This window comes from Drosophila sechellia, chromosome 3L, assembly GCF_004382195.2.
Source record: "Drosophila sechellia strain sech25 chromosome 3L, ASM438219v1, whole genome shotgun sequence".
Taxonomy (NCBI): domain Eukaryota; kingdom Metazoa; phylum Arthropoda; class Insecta; order Diptera; family Drosophilidae; genus Drosophila; species Drosophila sechellia.
Genome location: NC_045951.1, coordinates 632878 through 650246, shown reverse-complemented (window position 1 = coordinate 650246; position 17369 = coordinate 632878). Strand labels below are relative to the sequence as shown.

At 44.8% G+C, this 17369-nt stretch overlaps 1 protein-coding gene and 1 long non-coding RNA gene across 3 annotated transcripts in view; one reads left to right on the top strand and one right to left on the bottom strand.

Moving 5' to 3' along the window:
* Positions 1-2283: 2283 nt before the first annotated feature.
* Positions 2284-17369, bottom strand: part of LOC6610191 (homeodomain-interacting protein kinase 2) — a 34305-nt gene continuing 19219 nt past the window's right edge. Inside the window, exons 1-10 of one of the 2 annotated variants that reach the window (XM_032719173.1) lie at positions 10692-10793; positions 10326-10615; positions 9944-10264; positions 9130-9881; positions 8472-9065; positions 8178-8401; positions 7582-8049; positions 6137-7071; positions 5755-6069; positions 2284-5657 (exon numbers count right to left, since the gene is read on the bottom strand). In XM_032719173.1, coding sequence (XP_032575064.1) covers positions 5926-6069; positions 6137-7071; positions 7582-8049; positions 8178-8401; positions 8472-9065; positions 9130-9881; positions 9944-10264; positions 10326-10615; positions 10692-10728 — 3765 coding nt within the window. In that variant the 5' untranslated portion in view covers positions 10729-10793 and the 3' untranslated portion in view covers positions 2284-5657; positions 5755-5925. Of the gene's footprint in view, positions 5658-5754; positions 6070-6136; positions 7072-7581; positions 8050-8177; positions 8402-8471; positions 9066-9129; positions 9882-9943; positions 10265-10325; positions 10616-10691; positions 10794-17369 lie in introns of those variants that run through there. The other variant, XM_032719172.1, reaches the window with a different exon arrangement.
* LOC116801166 lies at positions 15281-15863 on the top strand. The gene is made up of 2 exons (XR_004361801.1): positions 15281-15602; positions 15668-15863. It is a non-coding gene; the product is annotated as an uncharacterized LOC116801166 (long non-coding RNA).

Sequence of the window (17369 nt, the reverse complement as noted above, 5' to 3'; positions counted from 1 at the left end):
TATATTTTGATTTGCATCTAACACTAGTATCGATAGCTTATCAAGTACAATGCTAAATGTATCGGTGTGCTTGGTTTTTGATATAAGTTTGAATTTCATTTCCGTTTCTTTCGATCTCGATTTTCTTAAGCCTAAATAAGAGAGGACACCAAGTAAAAACATTCAGTACACGTTCATTGAAATACTATTAGGATACAAAAAGAGTGATTAAGTACGATTAGAGTTTTTGTGGTTGAGTGTTATGTTAAATACTTGGAATGCTGTAATGGTGAGTTTGTAATGAGGTGTTGTTGAGTTCAATTTCAACTTTAAGTTATGTGTTGGTGAAACATTCCTTAAAGTACTGTTCAACTGAACTTCTGTGAAGTGTTTCCACTGTTGCAGTTTTGGTGACACATTTTGAGGTGTCTCAGTGTTGGTGAGTTGACTTTGACTAAATGAAGGTGCAAGGTCAAATCTCTTCGTTGACGAGCGAAAACATTCATTTTGCGGGTTGCGTTCATGGGACAGGAGCTCCTGGTTCCACTTGCCCGGCAATTCGTTGTTGTCTAACCCAGGGATCCCTTGATCAAATCTGAGGTCGGGGATTCGTAATCTTGATACTAGGACTAGGGGTCAAGGTCATGTCCCACATATGAATATGACTTGGTGCCCACGAGAAAGAAACACTAGTGTTGGGTGGTGTGGTGTGGCGTGGCGTGGTGAGTGATTCAGAGTCTCTTGTGTGTTTGTGAGTGGAGTGTGCGCGCACTTTGATTATCCGTCTTTGGTTTGCTTCCCTTCACTTTGTAATCGAATGCAAAGCCTGGCCTCTACTCGCTATGTTTGCTAAACGTAAATGTATATGGAGTCTCTACTCGAGTTCGTATATAAAAATATTTAAATTCTTTAATCTGAAACGCGCAATCGCCCAAAGTGCGGGCTGCCACCGCTTTAAGTACATCTATATTTTCGTATATTTCATATGTATATAAAAAGCAAATTCCATAAAAGTGCTCTCTCTGATCTATTAAAACATATATTGTTTCGATTACGTTTTCATCACCCAATGACTTCGCTTTGCTCTGGCCTTTTCAAATTCTGGCTTGTTTTGAAATCAGCAAAAGGTACGATCATTTAAATTCAATATCTTTACCGTTATCTGTATTTGCCTTAGCGCTTATATGTACGACTGTGAGTATGATCTCAGCTCTAGCTGCTATTTATCATATTTCGTGTATACGAGTATATATAACACATATTGTTCTGTTATTTGGTTTTCTTTAGGTAGGAAATATGCTAGTCTTATAAATTTCACACATCAACATTTCGGTTATCGTTATGATCTCTCCTCTTGCCTAGCAAATAATTTCTTAGTTAATAAAATATATCCGCATATACATATATTCTGTGTGTGTATTAAAAACTTCTAATGTCGATCCGAACCACAATTTTTAAGAGAGTTTAGAAAGTTCTTCAAGTGAAGGAAACACGAAGAGGTTATCAATATCGTAATAAAGTTACTGGTAGCCTACTAAGTCGGCATTATGCGCATCCGTAAAATTATGCTATCATTAAGTAGGAGAGGGCCCCTGCTAAGTTTTTGGATCTCGCTCCAGCTGTCCGAAGTGCGTGTTTCCGTTGTTCAGGTCCAGCTCAAACGAAAGAAATCTAATTATGGACGGGTTCTTATCAATCTTGTTTGTCAACTCCTCTAATCTCCCTCAACCCATCTGTTACAGATTGGTTTTGAATTTCCGGTTCCGGTTCGGCGCGTTTTCGGTTTCGCTTGCTCTGTTTTGGTAAATGCAAAACAAAATATCTTTACTTTCCGGTAAAAGCTCATCAATTGTTGGTCAATCAAACAACTTCGTGGGGGGTGGTTCAAAGTTCAAAGTTCAAGGTTTAAGGTTCGAGGGGTGTGGCGGGGCGGGGCGTGCGAAATCAATCTATAATCTGCAGAAACCTGGTTGGTCTTCAACTAAATCTAAATCAGCTGAAGCTAGCCTCTTGCGGGGAGCAACTAGACTACTAGGTCCCCAATACTAAAATTAAATTGTTTGCACAATTTGCTTTGACTGGCTAATCGTTATCGATATTATTGCACAATAACTACGATTATTATTAAGTTCATTCACTAAACGTTTAAACTTAAAAATTATTTACTCCTTTGTAATTTGGTGGGATATATGTTGTATTTGTTGTTGTTCATCATCATCTTCTCCGTTTGCTTTTGATTAAGTTGTTCTTAAAGCACTAAACAACGAAATAATAAGAGACTAAAGAACTAAAGAAAAACGAAAATTGCGATATCTGTTATGTATATTTACGATTTCTATATTTTGTAGGACATAAGTAAATATAAGCAATATATATGGTATATGTTGTGGCTATGTTCCATTATTAAACGAAGTTAAGCAAAGAAACAAAGTAAATTAAAAGTAAATTTAAATGGTTAAAATAGTAAAGTAAGATACATATGAATCATATTAGTAAACATCGATCGGCATTGTTTGCCCTACACAGTATCGTATATCATCATATTTTTGTCGGAAATCGAGAGGACGACGAGTACAAATACTAAGGCTACACAGTTAAAACATTTCTCATTTAAATATATACGTATATTAGAGTGTTTGTGTGGATCTCTCCGTTTTTCGCTGGTGGTGGAAGCCACCCAGAGTTCCTCTTAAATACAAGTCCTCCGACAGTGGGCCACAAAAGCCTGCTAACGACTGTGGTCCAGCTGCCTGCTTATTTATTTGTTGAGTGTTTGAGTTTGTTTAATATAAGTTTAATTTGTTGTTGATTTTCTTTAAATATAAATGTAATTTGTTCGTTAATATAAATTTAATTTGTTGTTTAATATAAATTTAATTTGTTTGTTGTTTTCATAAGTCTATTAACGTCTCGTTTTTGTTACATTTAAAGCGTTCATGATTTGTTTTCTTGTTTTTTCGGTTTTGCTTTCTGGTTGATGCTCCTAAATATTGAGTAGAAAGAGAAGAAAAGTTTGTCTGCCCTCGCAGATATTTAGCATATACATTTACATATTATATAAGTATAAGTTCGCACACTGAGTGGGTGCAGGACAAGAAACACAAATCGGAAACACAGATCGCAACTTTCCGCTGACATCAAAACGGTCACACAGCTGTTTTTATACAATATTCATGCTTATTTGACTATATGCTTTAGTTGAATGGTCCATAAAATTTCTATAAAAAAAGAACTTGCTGAATACATCTAAGTCTATTATCTAGATACGGTTCTCTCGACTTTAAACAAGAATCTTAAATCTGCCGAGTTGTGGTTTTCGTTTATTGTTTATTACAATTACAATTGTTAGCTGCTGGTTGCCGTTATTGTTTATACACAAAATATATCCATAATATAAATGTACTCGAACCACGTCTAGAATCTAGTTCTCTATGTTTTTGTATTTACTCGTATATATTCACAACACTAACGTTTCTTAATTACGTCTATGCATGCTACAATTGTTCTCCTTTTCCTACTACAAAAAGTGTTATTACTCGCTTGTTAAAAATGTATTTGCTTGGTTAAAAAAACGTTTTGTTGTCGTGCTAACGCTATTGAATCCTGCACACTAATTAGTTAACATATAGATGCATATTCCGTATCCTCAATTGGTTATTCGTAATTTTAGGTAATTTCTATTCGCCGACGACGACTGACAAAAAACGTTTGCGGACTTCTCTGCTCCTCGCTCGTTAAAAACTACATCACAATAATTATATGCTAGATCATTTCCAATCGTCGGAGTTGATTCATCTCGATCCCGATCCCAAACAAGCCCACTATACACAGCTGATCTGGGAAGGGGCGAAGGATGGTTTAAATATTTCTGCTTTGTATCTGTATCAGCATGTAATTCATTATATAGGAAGTGCCTCCCTCGAACGACCGATTTTACTAAATTCTCGGTTGGGCCAACCGAGTAATCGACCCCAGGAGGGCGAAAAATTATTTGCTGCTCGGTTATTTTATCGCGAAAGTTAAGTTTAATGCTAACTACGAAATACTTTAGGAAACCTATTTAACAAGATTTTGTTTATATTTTATATTAAGGATCTATAGTGGGCGAGTTAAAGTAAGCCAGGTTTGTACATATCAAAATGGGATTCTATATATTACAATTTCTCTGGGGAAAAGCCTAAAACAAGGGGTTGTTGTGGGACAAACACTAAAAGCCTAAACTGCTAGATTGCTTGTTATTTTGTTTGGTTTTGTACTTTAGTAAACTTTCCTATGCGCTTTCCTATTTAAAAGAATAACCAAAACGCAGATCTTCTTCCAGGACACAGATAGGGTAAAAAGAAATGTGAAGTCTAAAAATTAAACGTACCGCAGACTAACTGGCTTCGCTGACCTGACTTTACTTTAACAACTGATCAGTTTTAAAATCGGCTTTTAGTTGGGCTCCGGCTAGTTTTAGTACCGATATATGTAAGTATATGCGTATTATGTACACTTGTTCCTATAATTATTTGTTGTTGCTCGTTAAACATAATTTAGAATTGTTATCTGTTAGTTTTTAGTTGTAATTCTTTTCTCGGCTATTCCTATGAGTGAGTTACGAGTGTGTAAAAAACGTTCGCCCTTTGACCTTCTCCCGTTCTATCCACTATATCTATGAGCTATGTAATTGTTAAGTTCTCTTTGTTATCTCCTAGGGTATCTATTTTATTTGCTTGTTTGTTTGCTAGTAAGGTTTTTGCGGTATTCAATTTGTTGTGGTTCTCTACTAACCTCTTCTAACTCTACTCCTGCATCATAATCATAATCTTCAACGCCTTTCGTCATCTCAATTTGTTTTGTTGCTTGTTTTGTGTAAAAGGCAAATTGCATAACAATGTTGTTTATTTTTTTATCTGGTTGCTGTTGTTGCTGCTGCTGCTAGGTTTTTGATTTTCTGAGGTACTTGCTAGGGAATTTCGAAGCTTTCTCTTACTGGCTCTCTGGCCTAATGTTGCAGTTGTCGACGTGCCGTAAACTCTAGTTTTGTTTAGCTTTCTCTTGATATATAGTATTCATAATAATAGTGTTACATATGCATGTATATAATATATAGGTAGATTATAGAGAATATTATGTGGAAGTTATCAATAAAACACACAACACACATTTATAAAACGCTTTCGTTTCGAAGGAAAACATCTCTCGATATGCATCTAACTCGCATATTTCGAGGGTATAGAAGCTATAGCTGTAGTGTGTGTGTGGGTGCGAAATTGTGCTGATGCACAACATGCCAAAAGTTTGCCTGAGCACTGTACACCAAGCTGCGTGTAGGAGTGCTTTACATTTATATTTAATATTATTTTAAAAAAATAATAAAAATTAATAGTAGCAGAAATGAGATCCCGCGGGACCCCGAAAAAAACAAGCTAAGAAGTGGCAACGAGTTGGGGGACTTGGACTTGGCTTAATGTTGCCGGCGTGCTTTACGTATTGTGGTTGTGTCTGAGGATGTTGCTGTTGCTGCCGTTGCTGCGGCGTCGTCGCTGCCCGCTTGCAATATGGAGTTGTTGTGGATAATAGTCTGCTGCATGAGTAGCATGAACCACCAGCACTGCGTTAGCTGCAGCTGCTGTTGCTGCAGCTCTTGGCTTTGCTCCGGATGGTCACCTGCCTCGCCCGAGGCCACAAAAGATCTGGGAATAGAAAAAGGATATACGATCATTAGCCGTATGATTTAGATTTGAAGGAGAAGTCTGAATTCGGCTCGGCATCCCGGCATTTTCGACTCACTCGAGCGTTGAATCATTCGATCGGGCTCTAGCTCAAGATCATAACAACAGTGGTGATGGTGGTGTTGTGCGGTGTGTAGTTGGGTGGTTCTTGGTTCTGGGTGGGTGCACATCCTCGTCCTATCCGCGTCTCTCCTCATCGCCCCTCTCCCCGTCAACTCCCATCGTCGGTCTACTCAGCCCCATACCATATGTTGGTGGGCGCAAAGTGCGCCGCGTGTTTGCTGGCGGCTACCTGGGCAGGACTGAGCGGTCCGAACTGGCTGTACTGGGTGGGTATCTGAATGTGAGCCGGCAGCGGATGCGATGGTATCACCTGGGAAAACATTAACATGTTGGTCAGCCACGAAAAAATAAAAGGAATGAAGTATAACCGATCTCACCTGACGACTGGAGCTGTTGTGGGCCGGAGGTGGAGCCACCACCGCCCGGTTGGCGTAGGCGTAGCTGGGGGCCGCCTGTGATACGAAAACTGTGGGCCGGCGGTAAATGTCGCCCTGCGCATAAATATCTGGCTGCAACAAAGCGGCCGCCGCCGTTGATGATGGCGACCCGCCCAGCGGTGTTCCGGCCTGGTGATGATGATGTCCATGACTGTGGTGATGCGGATGCGGGGCCACACTCGACGGCGGCGGCTGAGTGCTTCCTGGTAGTCCCACGCTGCCCGGAGGCGGCTGCGATGGCTGACGATAGACCTGTGGAGGACCCCACGATGGAGGACCAACGCTGGCCGCCGCCGCTGCAGCTGCAGCAGCTGCTGCGGCAGTCGCAGCACTTATCGACGACGATGATGATGCGGAACTGCTCTTGGAGTGGGCTAATGGCGGAGCCACAGACGGGGCCACATAGCTTATTGGAGCTACAGAGGGGGCCTCTCGCTTTGGATGTGCATGCGGCAGAGCGGACACTCCTGATCCCGAAGATGTAGGTGCCCAGGAGGAGCGCTTTGTGTCCAACTGTTGCGGCGGAGCAGCTGCATACTCCGGATAAAACTCGGCTGGCTCCTGCTTGGTGGGAATGTGCGGCAAACTGGCCGAAGACGACGGCTGGCTGGGAGCCTGAGGTTGGTAGCCACATTCGCTTTGGGCCATGGCCAAGATGCGTTTCTTTTGCGACTGGCCGGGCTCATACTTGATGCTGGGCTGTGGCTGGGGCAACACCTGCTGCGGGGGTGGCTGGGGTTGGTACTGCTGCTGCTGCTGCTGTGGAGGAGGAGCAGGTTGCTGCTGCTGTTGATGATGGTGATGCTTGGGACTTCCCACGGCGGCTGCGGCGGCGGCATGATGACGACGGCGGGCATCTTCCGGATCATGATCACCTACGGTTACGCATGGAATTACTAGCTGGACCTGCGATGGCTTATGGCGACTGATATGCGACTGAGATTGGGAGGAACTGGGGCAGAGGACAGGGGCACCAAACTGAGCGGAAGAGGAAGGCATGACAGAGGAGGAAGAAGTGGGGGCGGAATGATGGGGATGATGTTGATGGTGACTGGAAGTGGAAGCAGACGTGGAGGAGGACGTGGACGTGGCTTGGTAATGAGGATGCGTCGCCGGCTGAATATGAGTCGGAGGCTGTGACTGAAGCTGATGCTGAAGCTGCGATCCCGCTGCCGATCCCGCTCCCGTTCCTATTCCACTTCCACTCGCTGGCTGATGAGGCGGATTCAGATGATGAGACGGATTCAGATGATGAGGGTGGTGGTGGTTGTGGTGACTACTGCTACTGTGGCTACTGTTACTGCTATGGCTACTGCTATGCTGGCTACCCTTGCCGCTGTTGCTTCCCAGTTGGGTCGGATTCTGATTCTGAGTCTGAGCATTACCATAGTTTATCTGCTGCTGCTGTTGCTGCTGAGGATGTGGATGCGGCTGCTGATGGGCGCTGCTCCGGCTGCAGGAGGAGCTTGGTGCGTGCTGTAGCAGACTACCGCTGGTCTGCGACTGGGCATGCGCCCGTTGCTTCAGCACCGGAATCTGAGCTCCTCCAGCCTCTCCACCCTCGTCCTCGCTGTCCGAGATCGTTATCACAGCCGTGGGCGAGGGCGTGTCGTGGATGGTTATCGTCGGCTGCTTCACGTGCTGCGGATGCTGCAAACTCTGCGGATGCGGCTGCTGCCCATGCTGCTGGTGCGCATGAGCCGGTGGCTGTTGGTAAACCACTGCTCCTCCAACTCCTCCGTTGGCGTTGCAGTTGCTTACAATATGGTGACCTGAGGAGCTACTGTAGGGCTGGGCATGGGCGACGGGGACGTGATGATGGTGCGAACTCGACGAGCTTCCATTCACAATGTCTGGAGGAGAGGGAAAATATCAAATTAGTGGATATCATGCATTATTTTCCATTAAGTTTTCAATAGTTAAAAGTTTCAAATCAAAATGAGAATGGTCTGAGAAATAATAATATTGCATCTGGACTCACTGCTAGCGGAGGCAGCCGAGGAGGCCACCACCGATCCGGCACTGGCGCTGTAGCCATTCCCGTAGTTGCAGTTGTGGTGCGCGTGGTACTGGGGCGAAACGTGTGCTGCGCGCTGGTACCGCTGCTGGTGGGGCGGCGAGCTTTCCTTCACCCGCTTCTTCACCGGCGACAACTGCTGGTGCTCCTTCTTCTCGTGGCGCGGCACGCGATAAGAGTTCCCCTTGCTAAAAAAAACAAAATGTAAGTAGAACATGAGGATGGGATTTCTTCAAGGCGTTACAAGTTAATACTCACGCAATATGATGAGCCGGCGACTCCTTCTTGAGATCGTTGCGTGGCAAGTTGAGGTGGTGCTTGGGATAGATCTCCTCCACATTAAAAAGAGGCGTCGAGTCCACGATGAGCGAGTGGGCGGGCGCCTGCTGGGGCCACGACGGCACCAAGGCCATCTGCCTTCCAGTTTGTGGCCAGGCTACTCCGCTGGCCTGCACACGGTTCGTTAGGAGCATTCTCTGACCAGATGTTGGCTCCACCATGGAAACCGGTACGGGCACATTAACGTACTGCTGCGGCGGCACCTGCAACGGTGGCTGCATGGTGGCGCTGCCCACCACCACATGTTTAGTGGGACTGGGCATCGTCTGGTACGAGGGCGGGCACAAGATGTTCGAAACCAGCTGGTGCTGGAAGCTATCAGTCCGCGTCTGCGGATACTGTCGGGCCACACTGCGTCCGTTGTAGATCTGGTAGAGTCCCTCGTAAGCCAGAGGACGCCCATCGCGCACAAGGCGCTGTACCTGGCTGGTCAACTGGTTGTTGATCGTGAACGTCATGTTCTCCGTGCTTGAGGGTACAAAATTGGTCACCAGCGTCGACGCGGGCTGCACTCTGTAAGAGATTAAGGCATTCGGTTAATTTAGAGAATAATGTGGTGGGTAGCTTCACTACTTACGTGTGGAAATCGCCTCGGCGGCACACCTCCATCATCTGCACGGATGCCTTGACATTGTTGCAGTAGACATAGTCAACCAGATGGGTCAACCGTGTAAACGAGTGGTTCAACGCTTCTGCTGGCGTGAGTCGCCGCTCTTGATCAATGGTCAGCATGCGCTTAAGCAGATCGATAAACTCCCGCCTGTCCGTCTTCTCTGCCAGCAACTGACCGCCCTCCAAATCAGTGGGCACATTGACCTGCCCAATGTCATCAAGACAGTTGAAGATGTACTTGCGCGCCTCCTTGCTCTTCGTGTTTGTCTCCGCCTCATGTTCCTCGGTGGTCTTCAGGCGCCAAAAGGGATATGTCGAGTCCACGTCGCGGTAGAAGAACTTGGAGGTTTTCGAGGCACTGTTCAGCATGTGCTCTGTGGGCAGTCCCTGTGTCTGCGAGATGTAGCGGATCTGGTCGAACTCCGAGCTGCCCGGATAGAGCGGCCACCCGAGGAAGAGCTCTGCCACCACGCAGCCCAGTGACCACATATCGATCGCCTCACAGAAGGGCAGGCCCAGGATGATCTCGGGAGCACGATAGTAGCGCGACTGCAGATACGTGTTGCAGACCGTTTTGCTCACGTGAGAGGCGCTACCAAAGTCGATCACCTTGACGCGGTAGGGCTGACGCACTGGGTCCACCAGCATAATGTTCTCGGGCTTCAGGTCGGCATGGATCAGACCCAGTTGTTTCAGCTTCAACAGGGCAGTCAATACCTGAGGTACGAAGTACAGAATTAGTCGAGGAATTCCTGTGGCTTTTAGTAATTGTGACTCACCTGCTCCAGAATGGGCCTTATGTACTTGAGCGGCAGCGGCGAGAACTTGTTCTGCTTGAGGAAATCGTACAGGTTCTGCTCCAGCATCTCAAAGACCAAGCAGGTGTGGTTCTTGTGCTGAAAGCACTCAAAGGCCCGCACAAAATTGAACTCGTCGGCATTCTCCTGGCTGAGGCGCGAAAGGATCGAGACCTCGATCTGGCCCTGCCGCGCATACGAAGGATGGTTCTTCAGGATCTTGATGGCCACGATCTCGGAGGTGCCGCGCTTCCAGCACTTGACCACCTGGCCAAAGGTGCCGCGGCCCAAGAACTCGAGGACCTGCAAACGGGCAAGCGACTCTTAGTATCCAAAGAAAAACCAGATATAAACCAGAACCCACCTCATACTCCGCCGATAGGGAATAGAGCACCTCGTGCTGCACCAGCTGGTAGTCGCCATCCGCTCCACTGCTCGACCTTTTGCTGGGGGGCTGCGTGTTGGCATGACCCCCCGAGGTGGCGACCTTTGTGTGCGCCGTTTTGAGGCTGCTGATGGGCCCGATTCCGTCTGGTCCTGGTCCTGATCCCACTTTCGATCCCCCAGATCCTGCTCCCGCTGCTGCTGAAGAGTCCTGCTGCACTGGCGGGCCGTGGCTGGAGTTATATGAGTCGACGCAGCCGCAATCACAATCTAAAAGATTCGAAAGAAACAACGTTTATTAGTTTGAAATTCATTTGGAATCACACGACTCAAGCTTATTTTCCACCTTTTCTAAAAAGTCTTCTTATGACTAAGGAGATCATTGTTCTTTGTATAGGTGTTTCTTCCGCTTCTTTGTCTAGGAAAATTTCCTGTCGCCACCTTTCGGTTTCAGGCAATTTCGCTACCTCGCAATCTAGCCGATAAAATGCAACTGAACGCAGTTCTACCTTCGCAGTCAGCCCATTCATATATGGCTATATGGCCTATAGAATCTGTATCTGTGCAGTGCACTCTCATCAGCATTTGCGACTTGTCAACGCCCCCAACAAAGAGGCGAAGAAAGCGCCGAAAAAAGGAAAACATGGGAATTGGCCAACAATGATGAAGATGACTAAATGAATGGGTGGACAGGGAGTGGAGGTTGACATGTAGATATCAAGGAAGTGATATTATGGCTTTATGAACGCAATTGCAGAAGTCATAATGCTTTCGCAAGCTATATAATGCTGCCGCTTCAAATCAGCTGAACTTATTTTAAAACAAAACATCTCATTAAATACTTTAATTCTTAAGGAACGTGGAAGCGATGGCGTAACATCATTATGGCCAACACATGTTGAATTCCACGCCATCCATTTCAGTCGACTTTTCCGTAGTTAGGCAACTAAAAATAGAAGCAGTTAACTAGGCAGGTCTATGGCAACGTCCCAACATCGATTCATACTTCTTCACGTATTCACATAACCTAATTAATTTACGTTAAAGGACATTTGATATGAATGGGAGCGCAGGGCGTCAAAGGAGCGAAAGGCGAAAGGAGGACCCTCACCCACGCACTCCGGGCAATTATATACACCAGGAAAGGAACGGCTGCGGCTGGTTGACTGGGCTTCCTGGTAGAAGGGTCACGTGGGCGTGGTCAGTTTGGAAATGCTAACTGGACATCGGCGAGGAGTGAGCGGCAATCAATGCTAAAATTAAGGACACACGCGATGAAAACTGAGACGTGCGGTGGGAAATTTATGGCGAAACTTGAGGCGGCGCCAGCAGTAAATGAAATGAAAATAATATGAAATGAAATAAATGCAATAAATTATGCAAAACGTAGCAAAGAGAAAAAACTTGAACACCAGTTGAAACCGAAATTGAAATGGAAAGGCAGGCAGGCAGCCAATGGAGGTCACCGCGAAGGCAAAAGTCGCCGGCGGAGGCAGCGAAGGTCAAATCGAAGGTTGCCCCGTTTCCAAGTCTCCTCAGCCGCCTCTATCCTTCCAGCCAGCCCACCAGTTCGAATGCTCTCTCTCGTGGACCAGTTCTGCTCCTGGCAAGGACTTCTTGCACAACGCTCACGTGGCAACAGCAGTGGCTGCATCATCCTGCCACCAGCAACAAGTTATATGGAAACACTCGCAGAAAACATTCTAGTTTCCAGCTAATACTCAACATAAAAGTATTAATTAAAAGGTACTTTTAACAGTTGTAGAAAAGTATGAAGTAATATATTTATATGTTCATTAAAATAAATTGCTAGTTCATATGTTTTATGGTCTGAAAATTAACAAAATTGTCCTTGCAAGTGCACATTCAGCACAAAAGTTTGCCAGTGCTTTGACATCATTTGTCCCTCGGGTTACACAACGCAGCAGCGCCGGAAAAAGAGAAAAAATATAATAAAACCGATTTGTTTACGCAAATCTCGGCAGCAGTAGCTGAAATTTAGAGATGCGGTGGAGGATTAGGGGAAGGGGGAGGCAAGCTTGCAATGTGACGCAGTTTTAGCAAACAAAACGAATCTGCGTTGCCTGCGGTTTCCACTCGTATTTGTGTTTTAGTTGCCCCCCTCCTCAGCTTTTCCAATTTCTGTGTCTGTTGCATAAAAGATTCAGCCAACTGTAAATGGGGGTGGAGGTGGGGGAGCAGGGTGCATGAACCTAAAAGGGGGCGTCGTATCGAATGATTTGCGGGGGCGTTTCCCCCCGATGCGATCTGCTTTGGGGGATCGAAATTGAATTGGATTCGCATATCTTTTTGCAAAATATCCCCATATAAAACTTATAAGACCCTTGCCACTACTTTTGGAATGTAGAATTCCCCAAGGCTTTCTTGGGTTTTTCCTTTAGTTATACGAAGTTAACCCCTTGTTGCCCCAATGGTTCCCAGTTACCACTGTCGCTGATGTTTGTTATCGGTTAATGGTTGATCGCTCAACGAGTTCATTGCGGTTTTTAAGCAGAAAACTGATAAACGCCCCGGGACTGTGGGACTGGATGTGATATTGGTTTGGGTTCTGAGTCGACTTGGCATCACAAAGGTTTCTCTTCATAGATTTTTGTGGTAATTGCAGTAATCACATAAGCACAACTACAGAAAGCTACTTAGCAATTATAAGCTAACTCGAGGGGAATAAGTCAGATGTTCGGGAGCTATTATAGTTATAAATTTTCGAGTTTTAGAGAAAGTTTTGAAAATTCTTTGGCTGTGTGGTGGGACTTTTCAGCATATGTCTTACACGCCGCGTTGGTTTTTGGCCTCATATGTATGGCTTCAAAACGAAAATGCAAATTCACCACTTTGGTTTATGTGCTTTTGTTAAAATGCAGCCAAAAACCTTGCAGCGGAAGTCGAACAAAGCGAAAAACGAGCATAATTATATACCATCGAGAAATTCGAAATAAATTATTTACAAAACGGAAGCGGAAAGACGCTAAATGAAAAAGAGGGAAGGCAGCAAACGGGCTAAATACAAAAAAAAAACAGCGGTGCGACGGGAAAACACTGTGAAAGCAACAGGTTAGTTGGCTTGGACCCAACTTGTCTGAACTCCGGCTTTAGCTATAGCTGCGTGCTTGGGGTCTATAGCTCCTCCTATATGGTTGTCGTTGATGTGGATGTTGATGTTGCTGTTGCAGTGCGTTTGCCGCATATTAAATGCGCTGATTAATCGACGCAAACAATGAACAAGGAACGGGGAAGGAGTGCAGTGGCGGATCGGAAAAAACGAGGACAAGAACCGGGAGAAGCTTACACTTAAATCAATAAAAATACCTGCTAACATTTCTTATTTTATATTTAAAATAGAGTTTGCTTAAATAGCTAAAAGTTGTTACTGAAATGTTGTAACTGCCACTTAGAAGCTACCAAACAAGTTGTAGACAACTAATGTGTATGATTGCAAGCTTTAACCGCATTATAATGAATATGCATTATCACGATATGATATAGAAAACCGGGAATCAAGGTGGCCGCCATGAAATCACATTGCTGTAACACTATAATTTCTTTTTCAGTGTATCGCAATCACGACGAGGGGCTTTCGGGGTGGCTGGGATGGGCGTTTCGACGAAAAGTGGGCGGTTGGAGTGGGTGGTAGTATAAATATTTGTCGCTGCAATGAGAGCAATGCACGGGCAAGCATTTCCACTTGTCAACGCACCTGACGAAGCCAGCAGCAGCAGCAGCGACAACAACAACAGCATAGGTGGTACCTACAAAACATGAACCTACAAACACGAACAAAAACAAGTTCCAAAAGCAGCAGAAAAACAGCAGCAGCAGCGACAATTGCTCGGCCAACAAAGTTGCGACCTCTCCGCCCCCTTCCCACCTTTTCCCCCCTTTCACCACCCCTGCAATCAGTGTGAAATGGGAGCAGGCAGAACGTGCAAGAACAACGGAGAAAGTCGACGTTGAAACCCGAGAAGAAAGAGACGTGGAAGGCAGCGCAATTACCCAGAAGCTTCGTGATTCTTCTGCTGCAGCTTCTTCTGGCTATCAATTGTTATGTATGTTGCTGCTGTTGTCAATGTTGCTGCGGGCTACATGCCACATGTCCGATAGTCGATGGATCTCCTTGTGTTGCTTCTTTTCCTTCTAATTTTATTACTGCCGTTGCTGCTCCTGCGTTTTTCATAGATGTGGGTTATACTACTGCTGCCGCTCATGGGACTTATGTTGCATAGACACAGCTTTGTTAGCTTGAAGTGTTTTCACTGATGTTGCAGCTTGTTTTCCATACATAGGTGTTCCTGATGTTGCCGCACTTTCGTGCTAGAGACGTTGCATTTATGGCTATTGCTGCTTTATGTATTTATCAGATTATGTATCTGACTTTGCTGCTGCTGCTGGCGTTGCATATTTCATGGCCTGTGTTGCATATTTAACACCCGATGGCAATCTTGCACTCATTTGCATATCTCCACTAGCCCCCTTTCCACCCACCCAAACCACTGAGATGTTCCCAACCACAATCAAAAGACAAGTTACCCCAGGTAAAAGGAGCAGGGAAGAAGCGGCGACGATCTTTAAAATTTCAGATAATGTCCGATATGGCACTCGTGCAACAAATTGCAGAGACATGTTGCTGCTGCACGGAGAAGCGGGGCATGGAAACAAACTGTCGCCTTTCTAAAAAACAAAGCAGAAAATATCACATGGGTACTTTCACAACTTCAGGCAAGAGATGTACAAAAAGCAAGAGATAAAGGAGAGGCGCTCAAAAAGCTTCGTTTCATATTAACAGATCCCCCGATCGGTGTAAAGATATACTAAAAAGTCATTAGTATGTGATCAACTCGTTTGCTAAGCTTCTGCCCACTTTTAATCAGCGCAATGGTTTCAGGTTCTCCCACCAAATCGATTTTGTATCTCAGTTAGTGGCTATCCACCAAGTTGGACGGGTTCTCGAGTCAATCCAAAATGCATCGTTAGCTCCAGCTGGACATGGCATCGTTGGCTAATGATGATTGAATCGATGGCCCGGCAACAACGGGCGCTGCATGCAACATGTTGCCGAGAAACGCCATTTACATATTTTCCAAATGGCAATCGGAAGTTCGTATTTTCGCATTTTCCACGCTTAGCCAAATGGAAAATGCAATAAATCAAATGCACCAACGGCGGCAACAACAACGCTTCAGTGAATTTCTTGCTTCGAGTTGGCAGCGCAAAATAAGAGTTGCCACGTTTATATACATATGTATGTATCTATTTGTGTTATAATCCCCCTCATTTCGTCTCGTTTTGATTTTTGTGCTTTTGCAGCTTGGCAACAATATGGCCAAAAGCCGAGGCCACAATGGCGATAACGAAGCTAAAAATACCCTTGATTGCAGGATATTTCCACGAAGCCCTTGGCGATATAAGAATTTCTCATAAGTGAACTTGTTACATTCTAATTGGGCACATTTGCTTCAAATTAGTTATTCCATAAAAGTCTCTTTTGAATGTACAACAATAATAGTTTCTGTAATTAACAACATTCGAAACTGCCCGACTTCCAGGCGAATTTCCAGGGGTATCCAGAGTAAGCAACAACAACGTGCTGAATAATGCTGAAGTTACTGCAATTGTTGTTGCTTTAATTGTTTAAGTTTTTCCTGCAGCTGCCGTTGCTGTTGTTGCTTTTCCATTTGTGTAATTGCATTGCACACTTGATTGCATTCAAGACGTCGACTGAGGCAGCGCAGTCCACTGCAATGACGCCAATAAAGCCAGCGACCAGCAACAACAAATCCCCAACGATCGTTCCCTCTTTTCCATTCGATATCGCTATTTCTCTCGGTGCACAGCAAGAAAATGCGGGCAGCTCAGTGCTGAAATGCTATTTCAAAAGAAAATAAATAGAAACAAGGCTGAGCGATAAAGCGGGTCTGGACTGTAAAACCAATGCTGCTTATTATTATTTTGCAAGATATTTACGAGATATTTTCTCTGCGTGGAAAGCTCAAGCTGACACTGCCATTGGTTAATGCTCGAGTCGGGTTTCTTTCGAATATTGCCATTATTGCCGCGGAGCCACAACAATGCAACCAACAAACAAGATTAAATTACAGCAAACACAATAACACAAAATGGCCTTTAAAGAGCTGTGTTGTACTGCTTTTTTTCGGTGCCGCTTTGCGGATCTGCCAAACAGACAGCGCAAGCAGCAATAGCAATAAAATTTCCATTGCAATTTCAATTTAAATTGCGCGGATCTACGGCAGCATGGTTTCTGAGAGTTTTCCAGGCTATTGCTCGGCGCAGCTAGAGCGGCAAAATGAAAAATTAGGTAAAAGCCGGCACCCACAACACGATCGACAAATACAGTGGCGTAGTTACTTTATGAATTAAACATTTCTTGAAAAATTGCTGTGCTAAAGGCCTGGAAATACCATAAAACTAATGGCCTCGATAGGTTTTTTGTTTAGTTTTCATGTTTTTGTTTCGAAACTATTCTCTTGGCCGCGAGTGTAGAACGCTTTGCCCACACATTGCTTGTGGATCGCAAGTGGATTTCATTTGCTCCGCGAAAGCTTGTGGATGCTGACTGAGCAACGGACAACAACAAGCTCCACCTCCACCCACTATACCACCCCCTTCTTCCCCCACCCACCCAGAAAACCCTCCTCGTAACGATCCACGTTTTGATCGCTTTTTCGGTTGCTTTTCGCTGCTCTTCGGTTAAATGTTGCATGCAGTTGACAAGTCGACAGCGGCAATAGCAACAAAATCATTTCAAATTAAACGCAATTCATGGCAAAAGAAACCGAAAATACCCGACACAAAACCGAAACAAACCAACAAAATAATACAAAATTAAAGGGAAATTTGTTCGCCGTCCACTTTTCATCGGGTGAAAGTTTTGCTCTTCGCAGATTAAGATCAACCATTCGAAATGAACCGAATTGAAATTGGCAAATTGCACAGAAACTTGAAATTGGACGATGAATGGGAGGCTATGTAATGAAAGAAATGCAGAATC